Source organism: Nelumbo nucifera, chromosome 4 (genome assembly GCF_055504915.1).
Source record: "Nelumbo nucifera cultivar China Antique chromosome 4, China Antique-T2T, whole genome shotgun sequence".
NCBI classification, from domain to species: Eukaryota; Viridiplantae; Streptophyta; class Magnoliopsida; order Proteales; family Nelumbonaceae; genus Nelumbo; species Nelumbo nucifera.
Genome location: NC_142652.1, coordinates 11,419,018 through 11,445,661, shown reverse-complemented (window position 1 = coordinate 11,445,661; position 26,644 = coordinate 11,419,018). Strand labels below are relative to the sequence as shown.

Sequence of the window (26,644 nt, the reverse complement as noted above, 5' to 3'; positions counted from 1 at the left end):
TATAAATGATACCAAACGACAATTTTTGGTAATTTTTTAAAAATCACTGATTCCAGAAATCATCAATTTTTGGATAATCGGCAAAGAAGAATCGTCATTGATGCCAAACATCACCTTTGTTGGCAAGTGATCTACTAGTGCCAGAGAACAAGTGAAGCAAGTAAGAAGCTATTCATGTAGCTAAATAATTTCTAGGCTGTAAGAAGATTCAAAATTAACTCACTGAACTTGGAAGCCAAACCATATGGCCCTCATTGTTGGTATGTAAAGAAACGGTGTTGCAAGTATTCTACACCACACTTGCAAACACAACAAACTAGGGAAACTCCATGCACATGCCGAGCAATTAGTTCACTGAGGGGTAAAGACACATCGGGTTTTATAAGTAATTATATTGGGCTTCAAATTTAAGAAGCCTTATGAACAAGGTGGGTTTGGGCCATTCCACCAGGGAGCCTCAAATGGGAGAATGCCGTTTCACCAAGAATAAGAGTGGAATTCCGATTCCATCCAATTAAACAGTTAGAAACGAAAAGGCTCATTCTAATTCAGATTCCAGGCCCTTATTCCTACGAACCAAACGGGCCCTAGGTTCTGAAATGTAGTCTCAATATAGGTGCTGTAATGCCACATGCTTGGTACTCGGTTTGTCATATGATGCATCTCTTTTTCTTTGCGTGAAACATCAGTAGGAGTAGGATTTTTCTAATTAAGTTCAACAGTCAATAGTTGTCCCTCCCAACCACTGATCAATGGCAAATGGCCTCCTACATTCAGCAGTCAAGTATTTATTTGGGTGAAATTCCAGCAGTCAAGTTAGTTCAGATCTCCCACGTACTTTGGGAAAAGTGGCATACACAGATGAAAAGTGGCTGAACTGAATGACTTGTTGCTTTGTATTTTAGCAAATAAGTGATTGAGTAGGTTCTCAATTCCTTGATGATGGATGAATTGCATATTGCGTTGATAACTGTATCTCAAAAGAGAATGCAATCAATACAACCTACAAAATGATTCATGGCTTCATGCCTTCATCATTAATTCTTTTGTATAAATAAATCTTATTCCTAGTAAGTTAAGGATTGTGATTTAATAACAACCCCATCAACACAAGGTCCACTATGAATGTTAGGTTCTAGCTTCTAAGTATATCCGATCGCCCCTGTTCTAGCATGGTCCAATGAAATATCGGACTTTCTTGACAAGAAACGATGTCCTCCGAATATACCACCTGAAAAATTTTGGGCCCAATTGAAGATTTGCCCAGCATCCACAAAAAGTATATAAGCCTGTTTATGTAAAATTTCAATATATGGACATGAATTGTTAAGTGATGCATGATGTATAGAATTCGAAGAGGGATATCTACAGCCTGATGTTTTAGGTCAATTGTTCTAATTTGCCACGTTTGCGACTCCTTTCATCACATCAGATAGATGAGTTTTCCTTCCAAGGATGTTTTTGTGAAATGGAACATTTGGGTAGTGCAGCTCATGCACCATAGATTTTTGGCTGAACACAGAAGTTATTCCAAGGAAGAAATGGCGACCAAAATGCACATCCGCTCAACGAGGTATCTTCCTTGGAGTTGTTTAGACGTTCTCAAACAAGAGCAGGAAATGAAAAGGGCACCTCGATTTCTTTTATACAAAACTTCTTAATGAATACAAGAATTCAAGGAGTCGCGCTTTGTTTAAATTTTATTACTTTTGTAAATTTTATTATCGCGCAACGAAGCTCAATACATGTTGCACTAAAGAGACTGAAAGAGACGTGCTGGATCGCTGATGTGCTAACTTGGTGGGTGTTCATACTTCATACTGAGAGAGAAGGTGTGAGACTGAAGTTAAGCCCCCAAAGCTCAAAAGATCCATTAACAAAATCATAGAATCCTCCCTTCAGCGCTAAGGTTTTCTTCATCAATCCATCTCTCACGAACGGATAGGTTAGTAGGTTCTTCAGGGATATATTCACCGCTTCCTGTAGCATTTTCAGTCCAAATAAAAGCATTAACATTACAAATCAGATTAACATTTACAGTCCCATTTGTACACTGGAACCCGATCCGTGCAATTAGGGCTTACGTAAGAAATTTAAACAACCAACAGTACTATTAGTCTATATAAAGCCTTCTTAGTGGACATAAATCATAAATGAAGTGGCTGAATGACACATTGTATTCTACTGCTATTTCACCCAGGAAAAATAAAAACAAAACAATAAGTTCATTTAAGCTACTTGAGCTGTTGCCAAACGACCCATTAAACTACTTAATGCTTAGTTAAGGGATTTAAATGACGTAGGTAGGAGAAATTGATTTGGCCAGTATCATAACTTAGGACGAGATGATATATAGGATTTAGAGGGGCAAAAGTATACAGATGATTCTGAAGGTGTCAACTGGCTCAGCTTGTAAGGTCTTTTGGTGTTGATCAATTATGATTTATATAATTGACCAAATTTGAATATTTCTTGAATTCATTTGGGTCAATCTGAATTTGATTCAATTAGTCAAATGTCCAAATTTGACCAACTATGATATTTGAATTATCTAAGTTCTATTTAATTATCATTGTATTTCACACATTTTTTTTGGCACTATAAGCAGGTATTACCTTTTCGCATTCAGTGCATTGCTCCTGGAAAGACAAACTGTTGTTGTCAGACTTCACCTTCTTCCTGGCGGCCAAACAGATTTTCACCCAGTCTTCTATGAAGTCGCTGCAAATCCCAACAAAACAAACAATAGTTCATATGTCCTCCCCTCATTTATCTAACTTTTTATCTAGAAATGCTGTTTTATTTTAGGTTCTTATTCTGATAAGAAAAAGATATGACCTGAAAAACTAGTAAACAATTAAGGCCCCATTTGGTTTGTAGGAATAGGGTCTCGAATCGAAATCAGAATAAATTATTCTAATTCCAATTATTTGGTTGAACGGAATCAGAATCCCATTTTTATTTCTTGTAGAATGACATTTCCCATTTGAGAGAACAGCCATTCCTTCTCATCCCTTGAAAATAAAATTTCATTCTTGTTAATTCCAATTCTCATTCTCATTCCTATCTGAACTAAACAGAAGAATAAATCATTTTAATTTTGATTATGAAAGATTTTAATTCCAACTGTGAACCAAACTGACCCTAAAAGATATTATAAAAACGATAACTAATTATGTGATATTTATCAAAATTCATGACAAGGTTTTGATTAGTCAAAGCTATTCCACTAGGATGTCTTTCCTGCAGATAACTCCCGCTAATTTCATGGAGATAGGATACATGAAAAATATGCGTATAGTTTTAGAGCAAAAAAAATTATAGGTAACTTATGATGTTTATTCTGTTTATAATACACATGAAAAGTGTAACCAAAACCAAGTGACCAAGATGCATTGTCATCCCCATCTTTGATGGAAAAGGCGCTTTGATACCACTAGCATTTTTGGTGTCACTCACTCTTGGTGATGTCTGAGTAAAACGAGACAGCTTTTAAAACAAGTGTCAGCTGAAACATTATTACAAAATGTTGACCCTCAAAAAAAGTAGGTTACATTGTTAAAGAATAAAATATATTATTTAAATTCGGATAAAATCATACTTACGGGAGAAGAGAGGAAACCCCAAAAGATGAAAAGGTTGCCATCAGAAAATAAAAATAAAAATAAAAAAAGGATGAAAAAGGTAAAAGATAAGAAGGAGGACTTACGTGGAGGTGGAGCCATCGTCGGGAATAGACATGAGCCCCTTTATCCCACCACAACAGCTATGCCCAATCACCACGATATACTGCACCTGTGCATTATCTCATTTATAAAAAAAAGTGTCAGTCTTTTCTTGTCTTATTTAGATGCTCTCCTTTTCCTCTTCTGTGTGATATTAATTAATTCTTTGATTGCATTTAATTTGGGGTCCGTTTGATTCGCAGTTGGAATCTGAATCAAAACCCTTTCGAATGGGAATAGGAATGATCTATTCCCATCTATTCCTATATTCTTGTTTGGCTAAGACAAAAATGGAATGAAAATTAGAATCAACAAAAGGGCCAAGTAATGGAAATTGGATTTCATCCCTAAGAAAGGGGCATAATTCCATGAAATAGAGGAATGTCATTCCAGAATAGAATTCCTATTTTACCCAACCAAATAATTCGAATCGGAATAGCCTGATTTGGGATCTCTATTCTTTCAAACCAAACGGGACCTTGGCTCCAAATTCATTTGCACGGATGTTGTAAACGCGTGTGAGTGCAAAATGGTTGAGCGTAAATTTTAATTTACTTCTGTTTAGATTTGACTTCATCTCACAAAAATTTGAGTGAGAAATAAAATAGAAAATAAAATGACGTTAGGAGGAAACATACAAAAAAAAATGAAATGAAGTTAGACGATTATCTAATAAGGTAGGAAGCAAGATGATTTGATCCCCACTTTATGAAAAAAAAAAACCGAGAAAACAGATCTTTTCGTACTTAGATTATTGCTAAGGGTATCAACAAATGGAAGAACATGTGCTCTTCCACGGTTAGGTGGACATATCACATGTGATATGGAGTGTAGGTATATACAAGTCATAGAAAAGAAAGCTTGGTGGGTGGCTTAGCCTTCTTCAACCAGTATTTCATGTTTCCTCCACCACTCCAGCTGCTTTGGTCTTTGGTGCGGTAGGGAATCAAACGTAATAAAAAAAAAAAAAAAAAAAGTAATAAAAGAAGGTGTGTGGAGATGAGTAAAATAAGAGCTTGGAAAGAAAGAAGCAATAAAGAATTGATGAGTTATCAAAAAATTAAACTAAAGGATAGATAAAGAACAGGTAATTAAGTTCAATAAGTAATTTACCTTGAGATGCAGTACGGCATATTCGATGGCCGCCCCAACTCCGGGGTATTTATTCTGTACAAGGACCAACCCAATCAAGTCTTCGTTAGAAACTAAACAAATAAGCAAAACAAAACGGTGGTTAAAGAGGTTAATTAGAAAGAAGGGATGTGGGGGGATATCATGTGGATGGGAACCTGATCATATGGTGGGACCATGTTGGCGATGTTACGGACCATAAAGGCCTCCCCCGGTTGGAAATTCAGGATGTGCGACGGGCACACTCTGGAGTCCGAGCACGCAAACACCATAAACTGCATCCCATTTACCCAAACCACTTCGTCAAAGTTATATCGATCCAAATAATAATTCAAAAAAAAGGCGAAGAATATTTTCATAGCATATGAAAATCCATTTAGACCACACGTATGAAAGTCACCTTATAACCCCACGTCGCACCTGATTAAACGAGAGATTCATAGATTTTATTAAAATTTTCCTATGCCATGATTCTATGAATTTCACTTGTTAGTATAACTTCAAAAAAATCCGTCCTCACACCGTTATTACCGCCTTTGCAGTTGTGAAAGATATTCACAATACACGGCTGTAAAGTATGTGAATACGGATTTTGAGGACAAATTCCAAAATCGTGAGTACCTCTACATCGTTAATATAACCTTTGACCAAACTCACTTGGTATAATAAATTTATAATATAATATAGGATTCTTATTTATTGACAGTGGCATTGTTGGCTATTTATCACTTACAAATCCTACTCACACCACACATATGGAACATCATATATGTGATAAATTAAGCTATGCCGTTAAATGGAGGATGCTTTAAAAATGAACAATGTTTCAGACAAATGGTGAACATTCATGCAATTGTATTTATTTTGACAAATCTGAAATCTCTATTCAAAGGTCAAGCGTGCCCAGTTACACGCGAATCCTGAAGAGTACGGATCTATTACCCACATGATACTACTACAGCCGCACATCAGCAACATCGATGCTTTTGATGCATGGCTGTAATGTCTTGTGGGTAAGTGTGGGTAGCTTGACAGTGGGCAGCAGATCCAACAAACTCAATCCCCGAAACATGTTACATGTATTGATTGTTTGTTAATACTTAATGGCCAAATTCATGGCGGTTGGAACTTGGGACTGCCAGGACTTAAATCTAAAGCATGATAGACTTAAATCTAAAACATGGATCAGCATCAGCCATTCAGCCTCGTATTTTCTCTTTTTGGCTACAAAAATCACAGCTCACACACTCTCATGTGAAGCTGAGTTGGTTTAGAATCAATCATATATTAATTTATATGAGATGAGATGAGATAATTCCACAACAAAGGGAAACCCATCAGGCTTTAGATGTGTCTCCCAATTCCATGTACTTTTCGTCTTTAGTCTGACGTAGACCACCACCAGCATGGGATCTTCTAATTGGTCCGTAAAAGGAAATACCCCATATGGTCTTATGAGGGAAAAAGAACACTCATGTGAGGCCATACTGATACTGTGGGGCGTGCAGGGAAACAGCTAAATACAGCTGAGCTGACCATCCGTCGTTTTATAAAAATATAAAAATAGGATTTGAACACGGCCAAATTTAATCTTGAGGAGGAAGGAAGCTTTACCTTTGGGCTCTGGCCTTTGGCAAGCTGGCCGTACAGTTCGGGATTCTTCCTGTATAACATCACAACGAAGATCACACCGAAAGCAACAATTAGATGAAAACACAGCAGCCACTTATGGAAGTTATTGAAGAAAAATGGACGATGCACGCAGTATTAGACCTCCAGACCCCCGTGTCCTTTTTCTTTGTCTTTATTTTCCACTTTTTGGCAGTTCACAATTACAGCACGATTGCTTCTATTACATACAATTACTGAATTACAAAATTGGTAAGACCCATTGTCTGTTCTGCACTGTTAGCGGCTACGCGGGTTTCATCCCGCGGAGGTGCTCCGTATTCGTATTCGTATTAGTATTCGGAGAGATGGGTCATCTGTTCTGAGCTAGTGGGGTCATAGGACAGAAAAGTAGAAAGTAGAAACTGGGCTGAGTGGCTTTATAAAAAAGTAGCAACAACTAACTATAGGTCCAACTCTAAATCCAAACTTACTCAAATTTCTCTGTCTTGAAGTAACTGAAGCCTTGTTTCATCCTCTCCACCGGGCACACACTTCCATCGGCCACCGACCCTCTTAACTCCGCCGTTATCTCCTCTATCTTTGCCTTCGCGACCGCTTCCAGCTCTCCCTTCTCACTGCATCCAAACACACACTATTCAATTTTTCATGACTCCCGCGTGCCACAGCCACAGCACATTGATCGTCTTCGTCCTAAATGGCAATTACGCGGTTTTGGGTCATCCATGATCCACGTTCCGCCATCCAGACCGGTGGAAAGTAGAAATGCGGAGGAAATATTGACTTTTTTGGGGTAGAAATTAGAAAAAGGAGATGTTGAATTATGATAACACGATGACGGAGAGAAATTGCAAGAATATACCTCAGAAGCTGCTTCAGTCCTGCAATGGCTTCCTCGATTGAATCGTTCGCCATGTCTTCTCTCTGCAATATATTGTCGATCGAATATTAGCGAAGGAAGCTCCCAAAACAGAGCAGCTGGATGAACCGATGAAGGAAATAATAAATATAGAACAGTAAACTTTCTAAAAATGCGACTTCCAAGCTTAAAGTTCTTCAAAAGGTGAAAAAGAATGAAAAGAGGAATTTTGGTTTGTATCTGATCGAAATCGCCCTTGATAAATCAAGATACCTACATTGATCATAGATCGGCAAAGGTCAATAAGTTCTTAATATCCTTCAAAGTGAAGAAGAATTTCTATCGAAATGCTTAATAAAGGATCTCAAATGTCGCCTGAGATATCTAGGAGAGGGGGAAAAAGAAGGAAAGAAAAAAATGAAAAACGCGATCGCAAACTCATAACTTAACAATCGATATGGCATTGAACAGAACGAAATGGCGGAACAGAATTCGTGTAACCGAGCTGAGAATGATGATATGACGATCACAAACTCCAAAGGGGATACGAGATGAAGTCAACAGATTATGTCCCTGTAAGTAGTTCGTCAAAAATCCCGGAAATAGTTAATTCAGCTTAGATGGTAAGTTTCATCGTATCAAAGTAGCCAAACTTCTCTGAATTTGTTCCAAAAGATGGATAATTCAGCTTCAATAATAAAGAGACTGCAAATTCCATGGGGGGAATAAGGAATTTCCCAGAAATTTAAAAGAAAAAAGGCCATAACCGAATAAATTTGAAGAACTAAATAACCGGACCAACATGCGTGAGACCTGAAAACAATAACCCAGAAGAAAACTCTCAATTGATCGATCGATTCCGATCTAAAACGAGAAGACGCAGGGCGGATGGGATATGAAGACCTTAGAAGAGAAAACATGAAAACAGAACCAAAGAGTTATCTTTTGATAGCAGAAATCAAATCTCGAAGTGCAGACAGACCTTATCTGAGGATATTCTCTGCTGAATCGTGAAGGAGAGAATCTGTCACTGAATCACCCCCTCGCTCCATTTATAGCGTAGACAACGTATTACTAACTATGGTTAGTTTCTTAGTTTAGGATAAACTAACCGTAGTTAAATTAGAGATCCGCAAAAGACGATTGAATATGTTAGATTTTGCAAGTTTAAAAAAATGTAGGGGTAGGGGTGGGGACTGTCTGGTAATTACACAAATGTGGCTCTTTGATCTTGTAATGGGCCAAAAAATTAATCATGAGTGATCATGACGAAAGCGTACGTGATTGATGGCTGAAACGTGGTATCAAAAGGGAAGTGTCGATCAGTTGCTGAATGGTGACGTGGTTATTATACGTTGTACACATAGGATATTATGGCAGCGGAGTCAGCATTTTTATTTCTTTGTTTTTTACGGATAAAATATTGTTCAAGAGAGTAATTAACAAAAAAATAATTAATTAAATAAATAACTGTTACAACTTACAAACAAACCGGCCCCGAATCCCACCTCCCAAAAAAATTAATAGAATAGGTAACCGTCAGGCAACAGGTGGGCTGATCTGAGGATCCAATGAGCAAGTGCCAAGTTCTAATGGTTTATCCCATAAAGGCATTAAACCCATTGAAGAATAGAGCTAGCTGTTCTAACCTGAGTAATAAATGTTTGACAACAGAGCTGGTACGTGTACCCATCTACATGGATTGTCATTTGTCAACGTGAATCCGGTCCAACCTCATGACACACAAGTTCACACTTGACAATCTCTTTGCAACAGTGCTGTCACCCCATGTGACCATCCACCTCCATCTCTTTCCCAAATTTATGTCAGGATTCTATGTGTTGCCTTCATGTCTTTTAGCCGTTAGATTGGTGTCAGAGTGGGTATGTAGGTTAGGTGTTAACTGGACTCACATCGTTGCTACTTTTTTCAGGGTAATTTTTCGATTAGTAATCTGTGATTTGTAATTTGAGTGTAGTGCCACTTTGGTGCCAGAATTTTTAAAATGACAGAATTTTATTTTCAAAATATGACAATTTAGTAATTATTTAATTTTTTTATCAATCATTTAAATGTTGACGAAAAATTAACAATCTTAAATATTTGCTTTTTCTATTCAACAAAATTGGGGTCACTATAATGTCCATTCAAACTTGATCCTAACTTTCTTGAATAAAAAAGACAAGGATTTGGGGCTGATAATTTTTTGTCAATTTTAGATGATTGATAAAGAAAATTAAATAACACTTGAAGGGCATTTATGTCTTTTTTAAATGTTATTTAAATCGTTGGTCAATAGCTAGTTAAGGACAAGTACTGAATTATTATGTTTTAAAAGTTTGGATGCTGAATTGTCACATTTTAAAGTTTGGAGACCAAAATGACACTAGGCCCAAAGTAAGGACATTAATTGAAAATTTTCCCTTTTTTTTTTACTCTACTATAGTGTATAATGTGAGATAGGGGTATTCATCAAAAACTAAAAATGGAAAAAATCCAGCCATAAAATCTGGTTAATTGAATTGATTGGTTCAGTATTTTTGAAAGACCGAAGAATCGGATCAGTTTTCAGTTAATTTGGAAAAAAAAATATGACATCCGAATCAAATGGAAATATAAATTTGGCAGCCAATCATATATTATTTATTAAAATTCATAAATGGGTTTTGATTAATCAAAATTCTTTCAATACTATATTTTTCTGTAGCATAGATTTTCCTCTTTCTATTTGAGAAATTGGCAAAGAGGCAAGCTTGATTAGGCTAACAGGCAAGTTCAATTGTGGGATTCTGATGTGGCAAATTATGATAAGATGTATATAGGAAAATGTGCAGGAGATCCGGTTTCGTGGGTTGGAGCTCCGGGAGAAGACAAAGTTGAAAAATTGATAAAAGAAATAAACAATGAATATATAACTGCGCTACCAAACAACTTAACAATATTTGCTTACATGAAACCAAAGCTTGATAATATCTTATGAAAATATTATAACGTGAGCCCACGTCGCACAAGTTTTTTTAAACATAGTTTTGAGTGTTTAATTCACGAGAAAGTGGGAAAGAGAGAGTAACCAAAAGGGATGTTTGGTAAAGATGATTGGAGCTGAGGCTGCAAGCACTAGGCTCGTTTTTAGTAAGGGTTGAAGGAGTTGGAGAGGAAGGGTTGAATCTAAAGGAAATGCAATAATTAAGGTTCGCTTTTTGGTAAGTTATTTATTCAAGTAAATGTATTTATCAGGGTAAATGTTTTGAGAAAAGGTTTATTCGAATAAGTGCATTTACCCATATTCTTTTATTTCCCATGTAAATAAGGTAATGACCATTTTAGTTATAAAAATCTATTATTAAAAGGGGTATTTTTGTCCCATTCAAGTATTGGCAATTCCCCTCCCCCCCTCCAGTGGAAAAGTTATTTCCCATCTAAGAGATGGGTATCACTTATCCGGATAAATAATACCCAAGAAAATAAACTTTTCCTGACCCCATATAAATCTGAAAAAAGAACATGAGATTCTTGGTTAATAGGAATCAAAATCCCATTGACCAACTTTCCCCCTCTCAAAATCCAGAAAAAAAAAGTACCCCCTAAGTATTATCCTCTTGAGTGAGACTTGGCATGAGAAATTGAGCTTTTTTTTTTTTTGGTGATAGTCCAAATCCCCATAAAGGTTGTTTTAAGTAGCATAACATCACACTTATACATTATAACCTTCCTTTCCAAATTTGATGGTAGTGGGATTCAAATTCTCGCCTCTATTGGAATGAATCAGCTAACATATTAATTGAGCTGCCACTCATTTAGCAAAAGAAAAGGAATTAAGACACCATTTATATTATATTATATTATATTTAAAAAAATAAAAATAAATAAATTTGCAAGCATGTAATTAAGAATGACCGGAGTGGAATAAGGCAAATTCGTAAATCCCCATTCCTTGTGGGGACTGGGGATGAGACTCCATTGGAGCTCAAGATGGGGCATTTGATTTCGAAATCGGTGAGGAAGCATACAAAACTCGATCCACCCCTGCTCCATTGTCATTACTAAGTTAATAAGGCTCAGTTTGGAATGAGCATAAATGCAAATTTATAGAATGCAAATGCATACAAAATACAAGGTTTTACATTCTACAAATTTCTATTTATACTCCTTCCAAACTGGGCCTAAAGGACTTCTACCCTGAAGATGAATATTGAATGATCAAAGCCAAATGACAACTGTATACATATCAAAGCCAAATGACAATTGGACAAGGCAACAAGCATTAATGTTCATGCGACCCTCGTGGATAACCGCGCGGCAATTAATGTAACACGTCAGTGTTGGGACTGCTAAAAGACGGAATAACTTTGAAGAATGTTTGGTTGCTAGTACTCGAGAGCTAACTCTGAAGGTAGAAAGGCTTGCATAGTTGCATGGAAGCCTTGATCCACATTGCAACACTACGATTCATGTTCTGGGTGAATGAGATAGATATGGTTGCATGGTTGAGACCATTAAATGGTCATGGATGTGACTCAAGAACATGTATGATCTACTTTCGCTTCTTTGTGGTTGCATTTGGATGATCAGCACATTCAGGCTGTATTTGGTTGCAATGCAAATAAACTTGCATTTACATAAAATTATGATAGTGCATATGTTTAGAGTGTAAATTCTGACCTATTTTTTGTTTTAAATTTATAATACAAATGAAATAAATTAAGGCATGAAGTAGAATAAAGTAAAACTTAAAATAAAATTAAACGAAAATTTGCATTATTTTATTTGTATTCCCTTACATTTGTATTAGTATAAATAAAATTGTAGTATTACAACCAAACACAGCTTCAAGAATTTAAGACCGGATTAGCTGAACATGATCTTGTGTCCAAAATCAGCTGAACACACGATGTGAGAGATTTAGTTGTGGAATATATACACTTTATAACTGTTGACTCGATTGGTAGGAAGAGAGACTACATACATATCAGTGTTCAACTAATTTTGGAACTATTTGGTCTACATTATTTTCAATTATTATTATCATTACTTGAACTTTTGCTATTGATAATGGTGGTGGTAGTGGTGCCATTAATGATTATTGTTTTCTGAAAATTCTTTGAAGTGGATCGGGTGGGAGTGGTGGGTCATGTTAGACATTCTGGTTTGCAAATTGCAATTGAAGAGATTGGTGGGACTGGCTTTTAAGATGAGATTGAGTAAACGTTGATTTTTCAAACGGGTTCTGATGATTGCGCGTGAGTCGTGACATGGGCAAATTGGGGATGCTGTGTAGCCACGGTTTTAAGAAAACCAGGTTGGCTTAGTCAAAGACATTGGGCCAAGTTAGACCCAGACCAGGTTGGATGTCGCAGCACATCAAACTCGAATCACGGTGATAGAAACCCATTTGACTTTGACCATGACCCCGGGTTTTGAGATTTATTGCAATAGATAATAAAAATAAAAGAGAAAGTACATTACAGTCCACCACAGAATTTTGAAATTATAACCCTTAGTTTATTAATTACTAGTAGTTCCCTATAGATTGCTTTCTATTTATGAATTTGACATCAATTCATTATTAGAATTTATTCCACTTATACAGTGGTATTAAGAATTTTGAGGTCTCATGGAGCTGTCAGATAGGATAAAGTAATATTCCTTTAATTTTCAATTGTTAAATGTTGGTTTCAGCTAGACCTGTTCATGGGCCGGGTCGGGCCGGGCTTTGACTCTTTATTAACAGAAAACTGTTAGGCCCGAGCCCGAGCCGATCAACGGGCCTATAACTTGGGTCCGAGCCCGGCCCTAATAAAAAGCCCGAGCCCGAAGCCCGACCTAATAAAAGAAATTCAAAATTTTCTGACATTTTTCTATTTTAATTTAAATGTTTTTCCCCTATTTAAATGAACAATGGATCTACAAGTGAATCAATGACCTCAAATCAAAAAATTTATTCAAATAGACATCACATAGGTTTTTACTTAGGTTTAACTATAGGTCAGGCCAGGTTTACTTAAGTTTAACTATAGGTCGGGCCGGGCCGGGCTCGGGTCGGGCTATTTTGGCAAAGCCCGAGCCCGGCTCGAATTTTATGCGGGCCGGGCTTTTTGGCCCGAGGTTAAGCCCGCGGGCCAAAAATCCTGTTCAAGCCCGTCCGAGGGTCGGGCCGGGCCGGGCCGGCCCGTCGGGCCACCCGGCCCATGAACAGGTCTAGTTTCAGCACCTAATATATTTTTACGGATTCCTTATTTATCCCCTTTGAAATTGTGTAAATCCTTCAAAAAAAAGTGTAAATGCAAATGTTATTGTGTGCCAGAAAGACGTACCTGTATCAGAAACACATCCTCATAAATGACAATTGAGATGTTCTTAATGCATAGCTGTAATGTTTTGTAGGTATATATGGATAACATGACAATTGAGATATATATATATATATATATATATATATATATATATATATATATATATATATATATATAACGTCTTTGTGGGTAAAGGTTATGATCATTACACATATAAGTTTGGAATTTAGATTCATTCCTCATAAATGCTTACATCAAATTTATAGTCAATTTGTATTGAAAATATTTTCGTATTTGTATGTTTTTATTCATGGGAAGATATTTTAAATGCACAATTGTAAATGGCTGTGAATACAATACAAGCACAGCCTTATGAGGACTGAATCCAAGTTTTAAAGATTTACCCATAAGAGCAAATAATTAAATAAATACAAAGAGAAAGTCATTGCAAATGAGTTCGGATATGCTCACCACAATACACTTCTGCCACACTCATCAAGCCGCACATCAATAATATTGGTGACCACAATACAACCGATGAGTGTGGCCAACAGATCCCAACTCATTGCAAATAACAATCACTCGCTTAAAGTAAAAAAAAGAAACATTTTGGGAAGAGCACAGATACGAGGTTTTGTATTGTAGATACTTTATTTGTACTCTTGCCAAATTGAGCCAAAAAGAAAGAAATTAGTTTAGTGCTTGTTTGTTTCCTCTCAACTCTTACCTCTTAAAAGGAATTTTGCAATTTTAAAAAAAAAATGGTTGTTTGTTTCCTCTTATCTCATAGGGCCTGTTCATTTTCTCCAACACCTGACATCTACAAGTGCAATGATTACATTAAGAGGTATATTGGTATTGGTGAACTTTTCTTTTCTTTGAACTCTGAATACAAAGAATGTTGTTCTGAATTCTAAAAATTGTCAAATGTCCATTTTAATCCCATATATGAGATTTTTTGTTTGTCTATGTAATTCAATAAAAAATAATATTAAAATTATTATAGTGATAAATAATTAATTAATAATGATTCATAAATAAATTGTGTTAATTAATAATTAATTATATTTATTATTATTATTATTTAATAGTTAATATTAATTATTAATTATTAATTAATATAATAGTTAATAACTAGTTAACAACAAATAATTAATTAATCTTTAGTATTAAATTAAAATTTAATTTATAACTAATAATAATTATTATTATCATAGTTCATTAATAATTTATAATTAATAATTATTATTAATTAATTGTAATAACTCATAAAGTAATAATTAATAATAATTATTATAACAATAACAATAATAATAAATGTTTAATTAATAATTAATTCATTACTAATACTAATTATTATAATAATTAATAATTAGTTATTAAAAAATATTTCTTATTAATTTATAATTAATTTTAATTAATTAATAACTAAGAGTTAATAATAACAATAATTGTTAATTAATTATTAATTTTTTTGTAATTAAATAAATAAACATTATTAAAATTGCTATAATGATTAATAAATAAATAATTAATATTTAATAATGATGATTATAAATATTAATAATTAATAGTTACTATTAATTATTGTTATTAATAGTTAATTATCAGAATTATTATATAATAATTAATAATAATTGCTAATTATTAAATAATACTAAATAATATAATATTTAATAAATATTAACAACTAATAATTAATAATTATATTTAATTAAAATTTAATTTATAACTAATACTAATTATTAATATAATTCGTTAATAATTAATAATTAATGATGGTGAATTAAAAGTTATTAATTTTTAATTTTTAATTATAATAATTCTTATTAATTAATAAATAATAGTTATTGTAATAATAATAATAATTAATATTTAATTAATAATTAATTTGCTATCAATACTAATCATGATAATAATTAGTTAAAAATTAATATTTGTTATTTGTTAATAATTAATTATTGTTATTAGTTAATAATAATAATAATAAATGATTAATGAGTAATTATTATAATAATAAGTATTAATTAGTTATTAATTAACTTTTAATAATTATTATTATTATTAATCAATAATAATTATTATTGCATACGAGGCCCTTGAGTTATAAGGAGGGAGATGTGTTTTGTGTTTTTGGGTATCATTGGAAACAAAAAAATATAAGATTCCACTTTAATGTCTGATTTGATGGAAAAAGTAGGGAAAAGGAAGGAAAAAGTAGGAAACCTATACAAGGTTTGTAAAGGTTTTCTTTCCTTTCCCTACTTTTTCCTTCAAAATAAACATAGCTTAAAGGTCCGTTACATTTACGGGAATAACAATCTGGAATCGGAATTGGAATGATAACTGTTTGGTTGGATGGAACTGGTAACCCATCTTTATTCCTGGTGGAATGGCATTTATCCATTTGAGGGAATGGTCATTCCCTCCCCTCTCTTGGGAATGAGATTCCATTCCAGCTGATTCTCGATTACCATTTGAATCAAAAGAACACCATTTTGATTCTAATTCTAAATCCGATTTTAACCTCGAACCAAACGAACCTTAAATATTTTTATTTCGGGCTTTAGGGCTATTCATAAGAAGGCCCAACCCGACCAAACCGACCAACCCAGCCGACCCAACCCGAGGCGGCGAGTTATCTTCAGCACGGGTCGGTTTGTAAAACATCATAAACCGATGGTTCGAGTCGGCTTCGGTTTTCTTGTGTGAAAACCGAAATCGACCCAAACTGAACCGACTAATTGTCCCTTTATGAAGTTTAAATTAATTAAGCTCCCATAACTAATTGTCCCTCTTCAAATCTATTACATTGGCTAGATTAATGATTGTAATTAACTGTCTTGAAGCTTCCTATAGAATTCACCCAAATCTCAATTAAGACAATTAAACTTCAAAATGAATATATAATCAAAGGGATAGGTTGGTGGTTTTGGAGATAAAACTTAATTAATGAAAAAATATATAACATATATACCTCTATAATAGGCATTATTATTATATATGGGTTTTGCTCTTCTTTTCCTCTCCAAAGTCCAAACCGTGGACTAGAGGTATATCTTGTTTATCAAAAACAAGGCTTTTCCCGTGTTCACTACCTCACATACCGTGGTGTCATAGTCTCCACATATATATTGCAGTTGAGTTTCTGTCAAGCATGATTGAACTTAGAGCCAAAATCGACCCAAACTGACTCAAACCGACTAGGTCAGTTTCGGTTTCAAGTTCAAGTAACCCGACCAAATCAGGTCGGTTGAAAAAACCTCAATAAACCAACCCAACCTGACCCGTAAACAGCCGGCTTTACTTTCATGGGCTTTTTTTTTCAGATCATGGGCTTTGCCCTTCTCATTCGCATCGGGATTGAGTTGACTCAGTGGCCCGGGTGACTAACAGTGAAGCCGTTTGATTGTACTCCCGATATCTTATACTTTTTCTCCTGGTTCGGATCTACTACTCACAGAACGCACAACGACCTCACATTCTGTCTTAGTATCTCCACTTATATTTATTATTCATGGAGATATTCCCGGTACAGAGTGGGATGTGGTCGGATGGTCGGTGTAGGGCGCGCTTTGTGAAAAGCATATCCCAATTCCTTTTCTCTTTGAATGTGAAAATTATAAGTATAAATATTTGTAAAGCCTAAAAATGTGCATATAAGTACATTTAATCACACACTTGTCATCGACCGAATGGATGACCCAAAAAGGTAAGAGATCTGAACCCGTTGGATTAGAACTTTTTAACTTGAGATATTGATACGTTAAGATTATTAAACTTTGGGCATGCGCTACCACGTGGTCGTTACAAAGATCGGAGTTCGGATAGGCTCTACAAAGCGCGCTCCACACACGTCCCATATGCACATATAACCGTGCACTGGGAATACCTCTCGTACTTATCATGGGAGATGTTCCCATGCACGGTTGGATGTGAATGTGGGGCGTTCTCTGTGGGGAGCTCATGTGAGATTATACAAATCTAGAAGTGGAAGTTCCGGTGTGGCGTGGCGTGGGAATCTCCCGGGTTTTGATTTCTGTTTTCTTCTTTCTTCTTTCTTCTTTCTTCTTTCTATATCACACTCAAACACTGTTAGAAATGTCTTCAAAGCCTACTGCGAAGAGAAAGAGAAAGCGAAGCAAATCGAATATTTTATTAATTTTAACCAAGAAGTAATGGAAATTTCAGTCCCCCTAAAGAAGATTGAAGCTGATAATCGGTTCCCGCTCTCTTTCTACTATAGAATCGCCAATCAACTCGTCAACCAGGTGTGCTCTTTATTTTCTTTTTTCTTTTTTGGTTTTAGTTTCTTCTCTGTTTTTCTTTTCATCTTTATTTCTGTGATAATTATTGTTTTTCCTTTTTTTTTCTTTGATTTGCTCCTCTCTTTTTAATTAGGCCAAGGTCTATAGGGATGACCAAAACGTTGATGATCTCTGCACAACTCTCAACAGATATTGCAGGCATATATTTCTTCAATCTCCCCTTCCATTTTTTTCGTTTTTTTTGGAAAATAAAAGGAAATCTTTCTTAGATTTCTATAGTTAATCTTGTTATACCATTTTTCCTATTACTTCTTTTGAAATAGATGATGCTTTATTGTGATGAATTTTGAAGAGTTGATGTTTATTAAATTTTGAAGAGTTACATAAGATTTACTCAGCTTCTGAGAAGCTCAACAATTTCCTGCCAAGACTTTATTCGCTAGCTAAAATTATTTCTAACTTCCATTAACAGACTTTTTGATGTTATACCTCAACATCGGAGTTACTCTATCTATTCTGCAAAAGAGAAGCTTCATCACAACAAGGTACGGACTACGGAATCAGTTATCTGTCATTTTATTTTTATCTTTATTTAAGCCAAGTAAGTGCTCAGGGGCATGAAACAGTGTTTGTCTAGATATACTCAGGGCTTTACTTGCTCCGAGCTCGACTATAAGATTACTGCTTGGAATCTGACAAGCTGTTGATTAATGAATTTTTTGGTGCAATCCTTAGCTTTGACTGTTCGTACTATATTGGATCAGATACATAAGGAGTTTGTCAAAGAATTGGAAATTTTGAAGCCTCTACTTGGCCGTGATCTTCAGTCTCCAAACAACCATTCCCTTTCATGTTCCAACAAGGGGAAGGTAACCCTTTCAGTCTTTGCTTTATAACACAACACAAACACACCATGAACTTGTCAATTATAACTGTACAATTTTCATAGGAAAAATCCCTAATTTTCCAGTTTTTGACTTAAAAAAAAGTTAAGGATAATTTTATAAGGAACAAGGTTATGATTTCTGATTGTTGACTACTACTTCTAGACTTTGCATGCAATCATTTTTAAAGGGGGGGATGAATGAATAATATTGGGGCAAATGGCAATTCATAATCTATTGGACTGTCTTGGAGTCATGCCACTTAACTATATGATTAACCGCATTTTGGCCCATTCACTCTTTTTTTTTGTCTTTGGCTGTATCAATTGTCGCTACCGGATTACTGCCAATAATGGTGCAATGGGGTTCGAAACACAATGTTTATATATCAACTAGTAACAATAGTTTTATGAGTGGTTTGAGATGGGGTTACTGTTCACTGCTTCAATTAGCCTTGTAGCCAACTCTTCCTTGATTTCTTTGGAGACTTTGAAGAAGTGCAATATGCTATCTTATTGCTTCAAATAGCATTATTAACCAACTCATTCATATTGTTTCAAATAGCCTTTGCCTTTTGGAAATTAACTCCCTGAGAGACAAAGCTTTGAGCTGGAAATTAGAGTTCCACAGCCTTCAACATTAGTACCTTCCCCTGGAATTGTCCTGTAGATAATCAACCTTTATCAGAAACATTCCTCTTCGCAGCTGCTTCCTCTTCTAGAAGATGATAGCAACAGTGGACTAGTCACCTCCTTCAAGCGGCTGGTTGAAACTGAATTTCAATGGGAGTTGTGTGGGCAATCCTGGCCCCTCTGGAATTGGAGGAATAATCAGAGATGATGAAGGAAATATACGTGCTTTCTTCTCAGGTCCAATTGAGCAAGGTGATGTGGCATCTGCAGAGTTCTTGGCAGGTGTTTTTAGAGTTGAGAAAGCTAAAGATCTGGGTGTTGAAAGATTAGTTATTGAAGGTGACTCAATAGTTGTGGAATGGTTGAAGAAGGGAGAAGGAGTATCTTGGCATCTAAGGAATGTTCTTAGGCATTCAAATGGCTCTCTAGGATATGTTTATTCAAGTCAATTGGGTTAGAAGATCTGCCAACAGCCTAGCAGATGGTCTAGCTAAGCAAGGGGTTCAGAGACAGACTATGTTTTGGGTTCAGCTGTAATATTTTGGGGGGTTTAGACACTTGGTGTCTTCTTGTATCTTCCACATTGTCTTGATATTCTGCTTTCTCTTAATATTAATAAAATCTTTTTTCTGAGTTACTGATAAAAAAAAATCCTGTATGCAACTATTTGTAGATGTTCACTCTTATATTCTCTACCTCTCAACTGGATTTTGGTTCTCAGAATTGAGGATATGGATTTGGGAGTGGCTCTTGGTCCATGTTAGAGCTTGCAGATCATATTTTATGTAGTCTTATACTTTTGTACAACTGTTTCGCATTTTATATACAACAGTACTTGGTGTATTAACTCCTTTTACTCTTTGGGTGTTATCTGTTCTGTAATGTTTTTTGTTCATTAAAAACACACCCTTTTTATTGATAAAGGATCTATATGCTGGCTAGAGGAGGTGTAGAAAGATCAGACTTGGGGGGTACAGTATCATACTTGATTCTGCTTTTCTTTTGGTGGGTTTGGTCTGCTACATGCTGGTCTGTCATCGTTTTTCCGTCTCTCTCTCTCTCTTCTGGATTCTGTACTGTGATGGTTTGTGCCATTTTATTAGTTATTACTACTCTTCAAATAGTAGTTATCTTTTATTGTGACTGTTGTTTTTTTTTTTGATGAATTTATTGTGACTGTTGTTACTGATAAAAAACAATAAAGTGGTTATTTCTTACTAAATATTGTTATTCCATAGGTCAAGTGTTGTGGTACAGCAGTAACAAAAAGTCTGAGGTATAATTCTTTCCAACTTCAAGCAATGTTTACCCCCTGTAGGAAACCTAGGTCAAACTGGGAAAAAGTTATTTACAGGGATCTTACTTACAAAGAGGGTACTTTCTAGAAAGCCTGGGTCTTTTGGTATTCCATTTTTATTTCTTTTCATTGTATAACTTGCCTGTGATATAAAACAATGTCAGCAGAATTTATGAAGAGAAAACTGGGTTGGTATCAGTAATGACCGTCGGTTCAGCCATTGATTCCTCACCACTTGAACCCCTTTGTTCTGCCCCCGCTACTACTGATAAGGATTGGAATGTCCATGTGCATGTTGTCACACAGTCCGTCCCTTCTCCTGCTATTTCCCACACTGAGAGCATGCCTCAGGCTGCACATATTTGGCTTCTCACTTCAGATTCAAGAAATGACCATTCAAAATCTTCAGTTGCTGGATCGTCAGAATCTAAGGTCCTTCAAGATATTCATATTGTAAGTATTCAGAACTTTTTATGTTTCTTTCCTGTACCTTCTTATAGTTGTTTAAGATTGCCTTGGCTACTAAGTCGATGACATTTGTTTTTCAGTCAGCAAGATTGATGGAAGATTTTCTTGAACTTGCTAGAGATAACACAAATAAGGACCTGGAAACCTGTGGGGTTCTCGGTGCTTTCCTTGTAAGATCCAAATACTTCATACCAATGATTTAGATTTTGATTTTAACCATGCTTTGACCTGGTATGAAATTGAAATTTTGGTGGAATTTCATAGTCACGTTCAGACTTTTAAGAATATTTAGAACAGTTAAATAACATAATTAACTATCTTGATTTTTATCTCTTTTTCTCATTATACCTATTTTTTCTTAATAAGGATCCTATCAATTATTATTTATCATCTTTATTATCCTTATTTTTCTCCCTTTGGTATCAAAATTTTGGGGGTTTCTTATTCCCTATATACCTTGTTCCAGTCACTCCCAAAACTTGAACAATATCTCAAATGTTCAAACTCTATGGAGACTCAATCTTTTGCTTCATTCATAATGACATTGAAGCACTTGATCTCCTTTTTTCATTACTTTCCTTCAACCTACAACTTGACTTACATGTGAATTAATTGCTATAATGCAAATTGTCACCTTGACCTATCATCCTAAGCATCAGTTCTATTGCATTCCTTTCAATGGCAAATGTGGGGTACTAGGGGAGAGAAAACAAAATAAAGAAAGAAAGAAAAAATATCTTCCCAACTGTTATCAGAACAAGAAATTTTTCATTTGCATTATTTTTGCAGCCTGTCAACTATAGAGCTCACGTCAGGCATGGCAGCATGAAGGAGAGTTAGAAAATTATTTCCAATTATTTTATATTATTAATTCTTCTATCTCATGTATCTGATATTATTCTCCATTTCCTGTATCCAGAAGAAAGGAACCTTCTATGTGACCACCTTAATAGTGCCTAAGCAGGAGTCAGCTTCCAATTCTGTAAGTCTATGGGGAACTTCCCTTTCTTAGTGCAAAATTTTTCTGCTCATCTTCTATGGCAGGACCAATCTTGGCACTGCAAGCTGCCTTTTTTTTTTTCTTTTCTTTCTTTCTTTTTTTTTTTATCTGTGTGTGAAGTAACCAGGCATGGTGAATGACAGTGTCAGGCACTAAATGAGGAGGAGATTTATGCCATACAAGATGAACAGTCCCTCGTTCCCATAGGATGGATCCATGTAGGTGTTTCCTCAGTTGTATTTGTTTCTTTCTTGTATTGACATTTCCTTGAACGCAAGCTTTAAAGATGGCTTCAGACTTCAGACTCTACATGGTTGCTGCTTCTTTTTTCTAACCTCTAATTGCACTTATAAAACATCAATGTGAGTACAAACTGTTTTTCAAATATAATATAAATCATAAGGAAAATTTATCAAGAAGCAATTTGTGGCATTAATTCTCCTTTCACTGCTTCCTTCATGTGAGGTGTAATATAAGTAGGTTTAAATACAAACTCCATGACTCCATAGAAAAAACTAAAAAAAGGAAGATTACCAAAAAGGTATGACTTTAATTCCTTGTGCCAACTAAGGATAATCCAGGAAAATCATTGCACTAGTTTTCCTCGAGAACTTCCTTCAATTTTCTGTCTCTTATCAAGCCAAACACAGCCTAAACAAAATAAAGATGAAAAGTGTAAATCAAAGGAAGAATATAATTTGACTTTGTAGAAAAAATACAAATATGAACGAAAATAAAGTGAAAAAACTACTCCATCTTTGGCAAATTTCTCATAAACAATAATCAACATCAATAGAAAGGCTGTATGATGTCTAAAGAGCCATTTTAAAAGTATCTATGAGGTTGAAGTGGCCCATATCAGTAATTTTTCCAAAATAAAAATGCCTGGGACTAACCAGGACACTAGATCTGCTAGACAGACTTTACAGAATATGGCCCTTAGTTCAGCAACGACTATGAGATAAGCCTCATAATTTACCCCTTATTTCTGTGCACTGATTAGACAAACACTGCTTAAACATGCTTGTCATAGTTGTGTCCATTGCTGAGAATGGTTGAAGGCATTGCCAAAATACGTTTTTCCATGTAATTAACAACTCCCATCAGGTGGTGTTCTTTTTCTTGGACTAGTGATTCTACTCTCATACTAAATTGCTTTGTTCCTGTTTTTGGATCACATCTTAATCTTTTTGTTTTTATTTCCAGACACATCCTTCTCAAGGTTGTTTCATGTCATCAATAGATTTGCACACTCACTACTCTTATCAGGTAACTGGCTTTGAGATCAGTATTAAGAATGGTAACGTATACTGTATAACAGGTGGTCAGATGACTGTCTGGATAGAGAATTTTTATTTTTCAGCCCAAGACCTGTCAGTTTTCCTGCAGTGACCAAGTGGTGGGCTGAATCCTGAAAATCAACAACTGGTCAATCAATTTAGGTCTTAAACAATATTTGTGATTTCAATTTCTTTTTTCCAATTTACCCATTAAAGTCCTTTTGCAAGATACACTTATTGATGAAATCTCTCTCACCAAAATAACAAAAGTAATGCTCAAATTTATTTTAATGGATTGCTTACAAAAATGGAGTATTTTGCATGTGATAGTTCCAGGCCTTCCTCCCATTTATAGTGGTTAATTTGTATTCAGGTGATGTTACCCGAGGCCATTGCAATTGTCATGGCTCCAACTGATAAATCAAGGTAAACTGCTCATACACCGGAATGTGAAATAAAGCTTACTTGGAGATTAGGGCACATGCTTTTGTGAAGTGCAATATATACAGCTAATAACGTTGGATGATATGTGTTTAGATACATAGGTGTTGCTTCCCAAGTTATGACGTTAGAAGGAGAGGGCTATACTCTGAGGCAAACCCAGTTACAGATTGGGTGAACATTAACTCCATGTTCAATTACAAGGTTTTCAACTCCAGAGACTTTGTATAACAGATAACCACCCGATCAAGATCAGTCAAGCACTCAAGTTCATAGCCTCGTACTGCAATATGCTCTAGTTGAAGCAATGCTGAAAGATCTGGTCAATGCCATACGGCCAGACCAGTTTACCATGCCCCAGCCCCTTTTCCGTGCTTGGAAACCTCCAAGTTTCCAATGTTAAAAATATGATACAACCAGACCTTAATTATCTCGTTAGGTCAAAATGTTAACTCATTGAAACCATTGTTTTTTACCATTTATATATACTTCCCATGATGCATGTGCCTTTTCCAACTACGGATTAGATGCGTAGAGTAAAAAACCAAAGAGTTGTTGCTCTATATAGAAGTACCAAAATAAATAAAAATACATCGGAATCATTAGTTTTTTGATAGGGACACCTTCTGACTCTGAATTCATTGATGAAATTGATTTGATCACCTCTGAATTCAGAAATTGCAAAGTGTCTACCCCTTCCCCCTGGTTTGATTCGTTTGGACTTTCTGGTCCTCTTTAATTTTGCAAAAAGTTCATAACATATCACGCCTTATCTGGTTTGATTGCTAAGTTGATTTCGTAATGACTGTTTGTACTTCTTGAAAATGAGACAATGCTTTGTTTGTTGATATTTGATTGTGAATTTTTGATGTTAGAGAGTTATACTAATAAAGACAGATCCCATATGTTGGTGTTTTTTTGTTCCATTCTGACAGGAACTATGGAATATTCCGGCTATCTGACCCTAGTGGAATTACTGTCTTGAAAGAATGCCAGGAGAAAGGGTTCCACCCCCACCAAGAACCACCCGATGGAAGTCCCCTTTACGAGGATTGCTATAATATTTATATAAATCCATATCTGAGGTTTGAAATATTTGACCTACGCTGATATTGTAGGATATGCATTTATGCATGCGTGTTGATGGGTGGTGATGTGTATGCAAAGCGAATTCACGTCAGAGAGCTGGACCTGGAAAGCAATCCTTTTCTACAACATTGTAAAATTAAAGGCATGATGTTAGCTATATCTCACGAGGGAATGTTTATTAATCCTCCTGAAAAGATGCATGTATTTGTAATTAATTACCTAAAAACATTGACATGGTATTATCCGTCACATAGTCTGATTGATCGAACTGAGCAGTAAGGAATAAAATGATTTTTAAGTCGTCCCGGCAGTTAACGTGAATTCTCTGGTCTGGTGGTTTCAGAAATCGAGACATTTAAAGTTTAAACTTTAAACCTATGTCACTCTATTGATCTTCTATATCTCATCCTGCCTGTTAAATTTCCTCGTGCTTCTTGCGTTAATAATCCACGGTTGCGCCTCATCTTAAAAGAGATGATTAGCAGTTGCTTCACGCTGAACGTTTCTTCGTCGTGTTCATAATTTTAGTATAGTTGTTAATAACTCCACTTGTTTCTTCAAAAAGAAAAAAACTTCACTTTGTTATTTGTCAATGGTTATTACAAAGAATATGCAAGGAAAACTAATTCGTGCTTAAGTACAGTCGATTTGCATGCAAAAATCCAAAAAGGAACATTAGGTGGGACTTGTTTTTCTTTGAATTTTATCAGGTGGCAGGTAGGACTTGTTTAAACATTGCAATATGTAGCCGCTTTCATCATAATTCCACCTAAGGTCCAGTTTTACACCTTAACATATCCCTGCGCTTCCACGAGAGAGAAGCTTAGAGTCGTTGGTTGCAACTTGCAACTCAGACAGATTCAGGTTCGCAACAGTAATCTGTAACTTAGGCGAAGGATTTAACACGCAAATCATACCTAAACGAGCTTCCAAAACACAATGCTGCCGAGCGCGTTGCACCTCCACCGATCCAGGTCTCGGTTTGATCTTCTCTGCCTTCCCCCAGCATTGCTGCTTCACACTGTAAGGAAAGCTCCTAGGGTTAGCGTCACAGGGGCAAGATATGGAGCCCTTCAAATCCCACAATACCTTCTTTGATAATCAACTCACAATTGACAAGAGATGTGGTCCAAGACACTCTAGCTGAGCAAGACCCCGACAGCCTTGGCTGGAGCCCACCAAATTGATGGCCCAACTTCTAGTGGCGGAAGGGGTTTTCCTCCCCTCCTAGGCTTCATCTTCCATGGTCTCACAAGATTAACGGTCACTGGCAAATGAGAATAAAATTGCCTTGGAAGGACCTTGTCAAGTTATCACCTTCCACTTCAGGGATACTACAAAGTGACGCTGCAAGGGTGTCAATACATGGGATACCCCAATGATAAAGTCTACCCATCATCCCTTTGCAACCCTACCCCAAATGATAAAATATTCTTCATGTTTCATCAATACCATGAACACAACAGGATGCAAAATGTGATGTGGCCATATGAAGTTAAATCGCCTGTGGTGTGGTGAGCCCAAATCAATTTTGGGTCAAAAGTAAAATCGTTTATAAGACGTTTTGTACTATTGTATGGAATCATAACATCATAGATATAGATTTTGACCTTTAACCAGATTTTTGTAGTCTGAACAAAACCTTCGT

At 35.6% G+C, this 26,644-nt stretch overlaps 2 protein-coding genes across 8 annotated transcripts; one reads left to right on the top strand and one right to left on the bottom strand.

Annotated features, from left to right (window-relative positions):
* Positions 1 to 1,620: 1,620 nt before the first annotated feature.
* On the bottom strand, positions 1,621 to 8,417 carry LOC104587211 (carbonic anhydrase 2-like). The gene is made up of 9 exons (XM_010244728.3): positions 8,327 to 8,417; positions 7,348 to 7,409; positions 6,959 to 7,102; positions 6,471 to 6,519; positions 5,015 to 5,131; positions 4,839 to 4,892; positions 3,710 to 3,795; positions 2,616 to 2,721; positions 1,621 to 1,980 (listed from the first exon to the last, which is right to left on the bottom strand). Exons 2-9 carry the CDS (start codon positions 7,398 to 7,400, stop codon positions 1,816 to 1,818), a joined length of 774 nt encoding a protein of 257 aa, XP_010243030.1. The 5' UTR covers positions 7,401 to 7,409; positions 8,327 to 8,417; the 3' UTR covers positions 1,621 to 1,815.
* A 9,123-nt stretch (positions 8,418 to 17,540) lies between these two features.
* On the top strand, positions 17,541 to 25,317 carry LOC104587212 (AMSH-like ubiquitin thioesterase 2). Of its 7 annotated transcripts, none has more exons than XM_010244729.3 (12): positions 17,541 to 17,908; positions 18,039 to 18,103; positions 18,378 to 18,450; positions 18,670 to 18,774; positions 20,660 to 20,697; positions 20,886 to 21,171; positions 21,267 to 21,356; positions 22,106 to 22,168; positions 22,330 to 22,404; positions 23,393 to 23,455; positions 23,840 to 23,892; positions 24,843 to 25,317. In XM_010244729.3, the coding sequence occupies exons 1-12, from the start codon at positions 17,816 to 17,818 to the stop codon at positions 25,015 to 25,017; spliced, it is 1,179 nt and encodes a 392-aa protein (XP_010243031.1). In that variant the 5' UTR covers positions 17,541 to 17,815; the 3' UTR covers positions 25,018 to 25,317. The 7 variants fall into 7 exon arrangements, with proteins under 7 accessions (XP_010243031.1, XP_088760560.1, XP_088760556.1 ...); XM_088904430.1 differs by having other exon boundaries at positions 17,660 to 17,908; positions 21,246 to 21,356; XM_088904431.1 differs by having other exon boundaries at positions 17,660 to 17,908; positions 20,883 to 21,171.
* Positions 25,318 to 26,644: the final 1,327 nt, after the last annotated feature.

Excerpts from the sequence above, each read along its gene's own strand:
- LOC104587211 (XM_010244728.3), bottom strand. The coding sequence starts at position 7,400 with ATGGCGAACGATTCAATCGAGGAAGCCATTGCAGGACTGAAGCAGCTT. Across the intron at positions 7,103-7,347 it reads GGACTGAAGCAGCTTCTGAG|TGAGAAGGGAGAGCTGGAAG; the intron begins GTATATTCTTGC and ends GTTTGGATGCAG. Across the intron at positions 2,722-3,709 it reads GACGATGGCTCCACCTCCAC|CGACTTCATAGAAGACTGGG; the intron begins GTAAGTCCTCCT and ends TGGGATTTGCAG.
- LOC104587212 (XM_088904429.1), top strand. The coding sequence starts at position 17,816 with ATGGAAATTTCAGTCCCCCTAAAGAAGATTGAAGCTGATAATCGGTTC. Across the intron at positions 17,909-18,038 it reads CCAATCAACTCGTCAACCAG|GCCAAGGTCTATAGGGATGA; the intron begins GTGTGCTCTTTA and ends CTTTTTAATTAG. Across the intron at positions 18,451-18,669 it reads AGAAGCTTCATCACAACAAG|ATACATAAGGAGTTTGTCAA; the intron begins GTACGGACTACG and ends ATATTGGATCAG.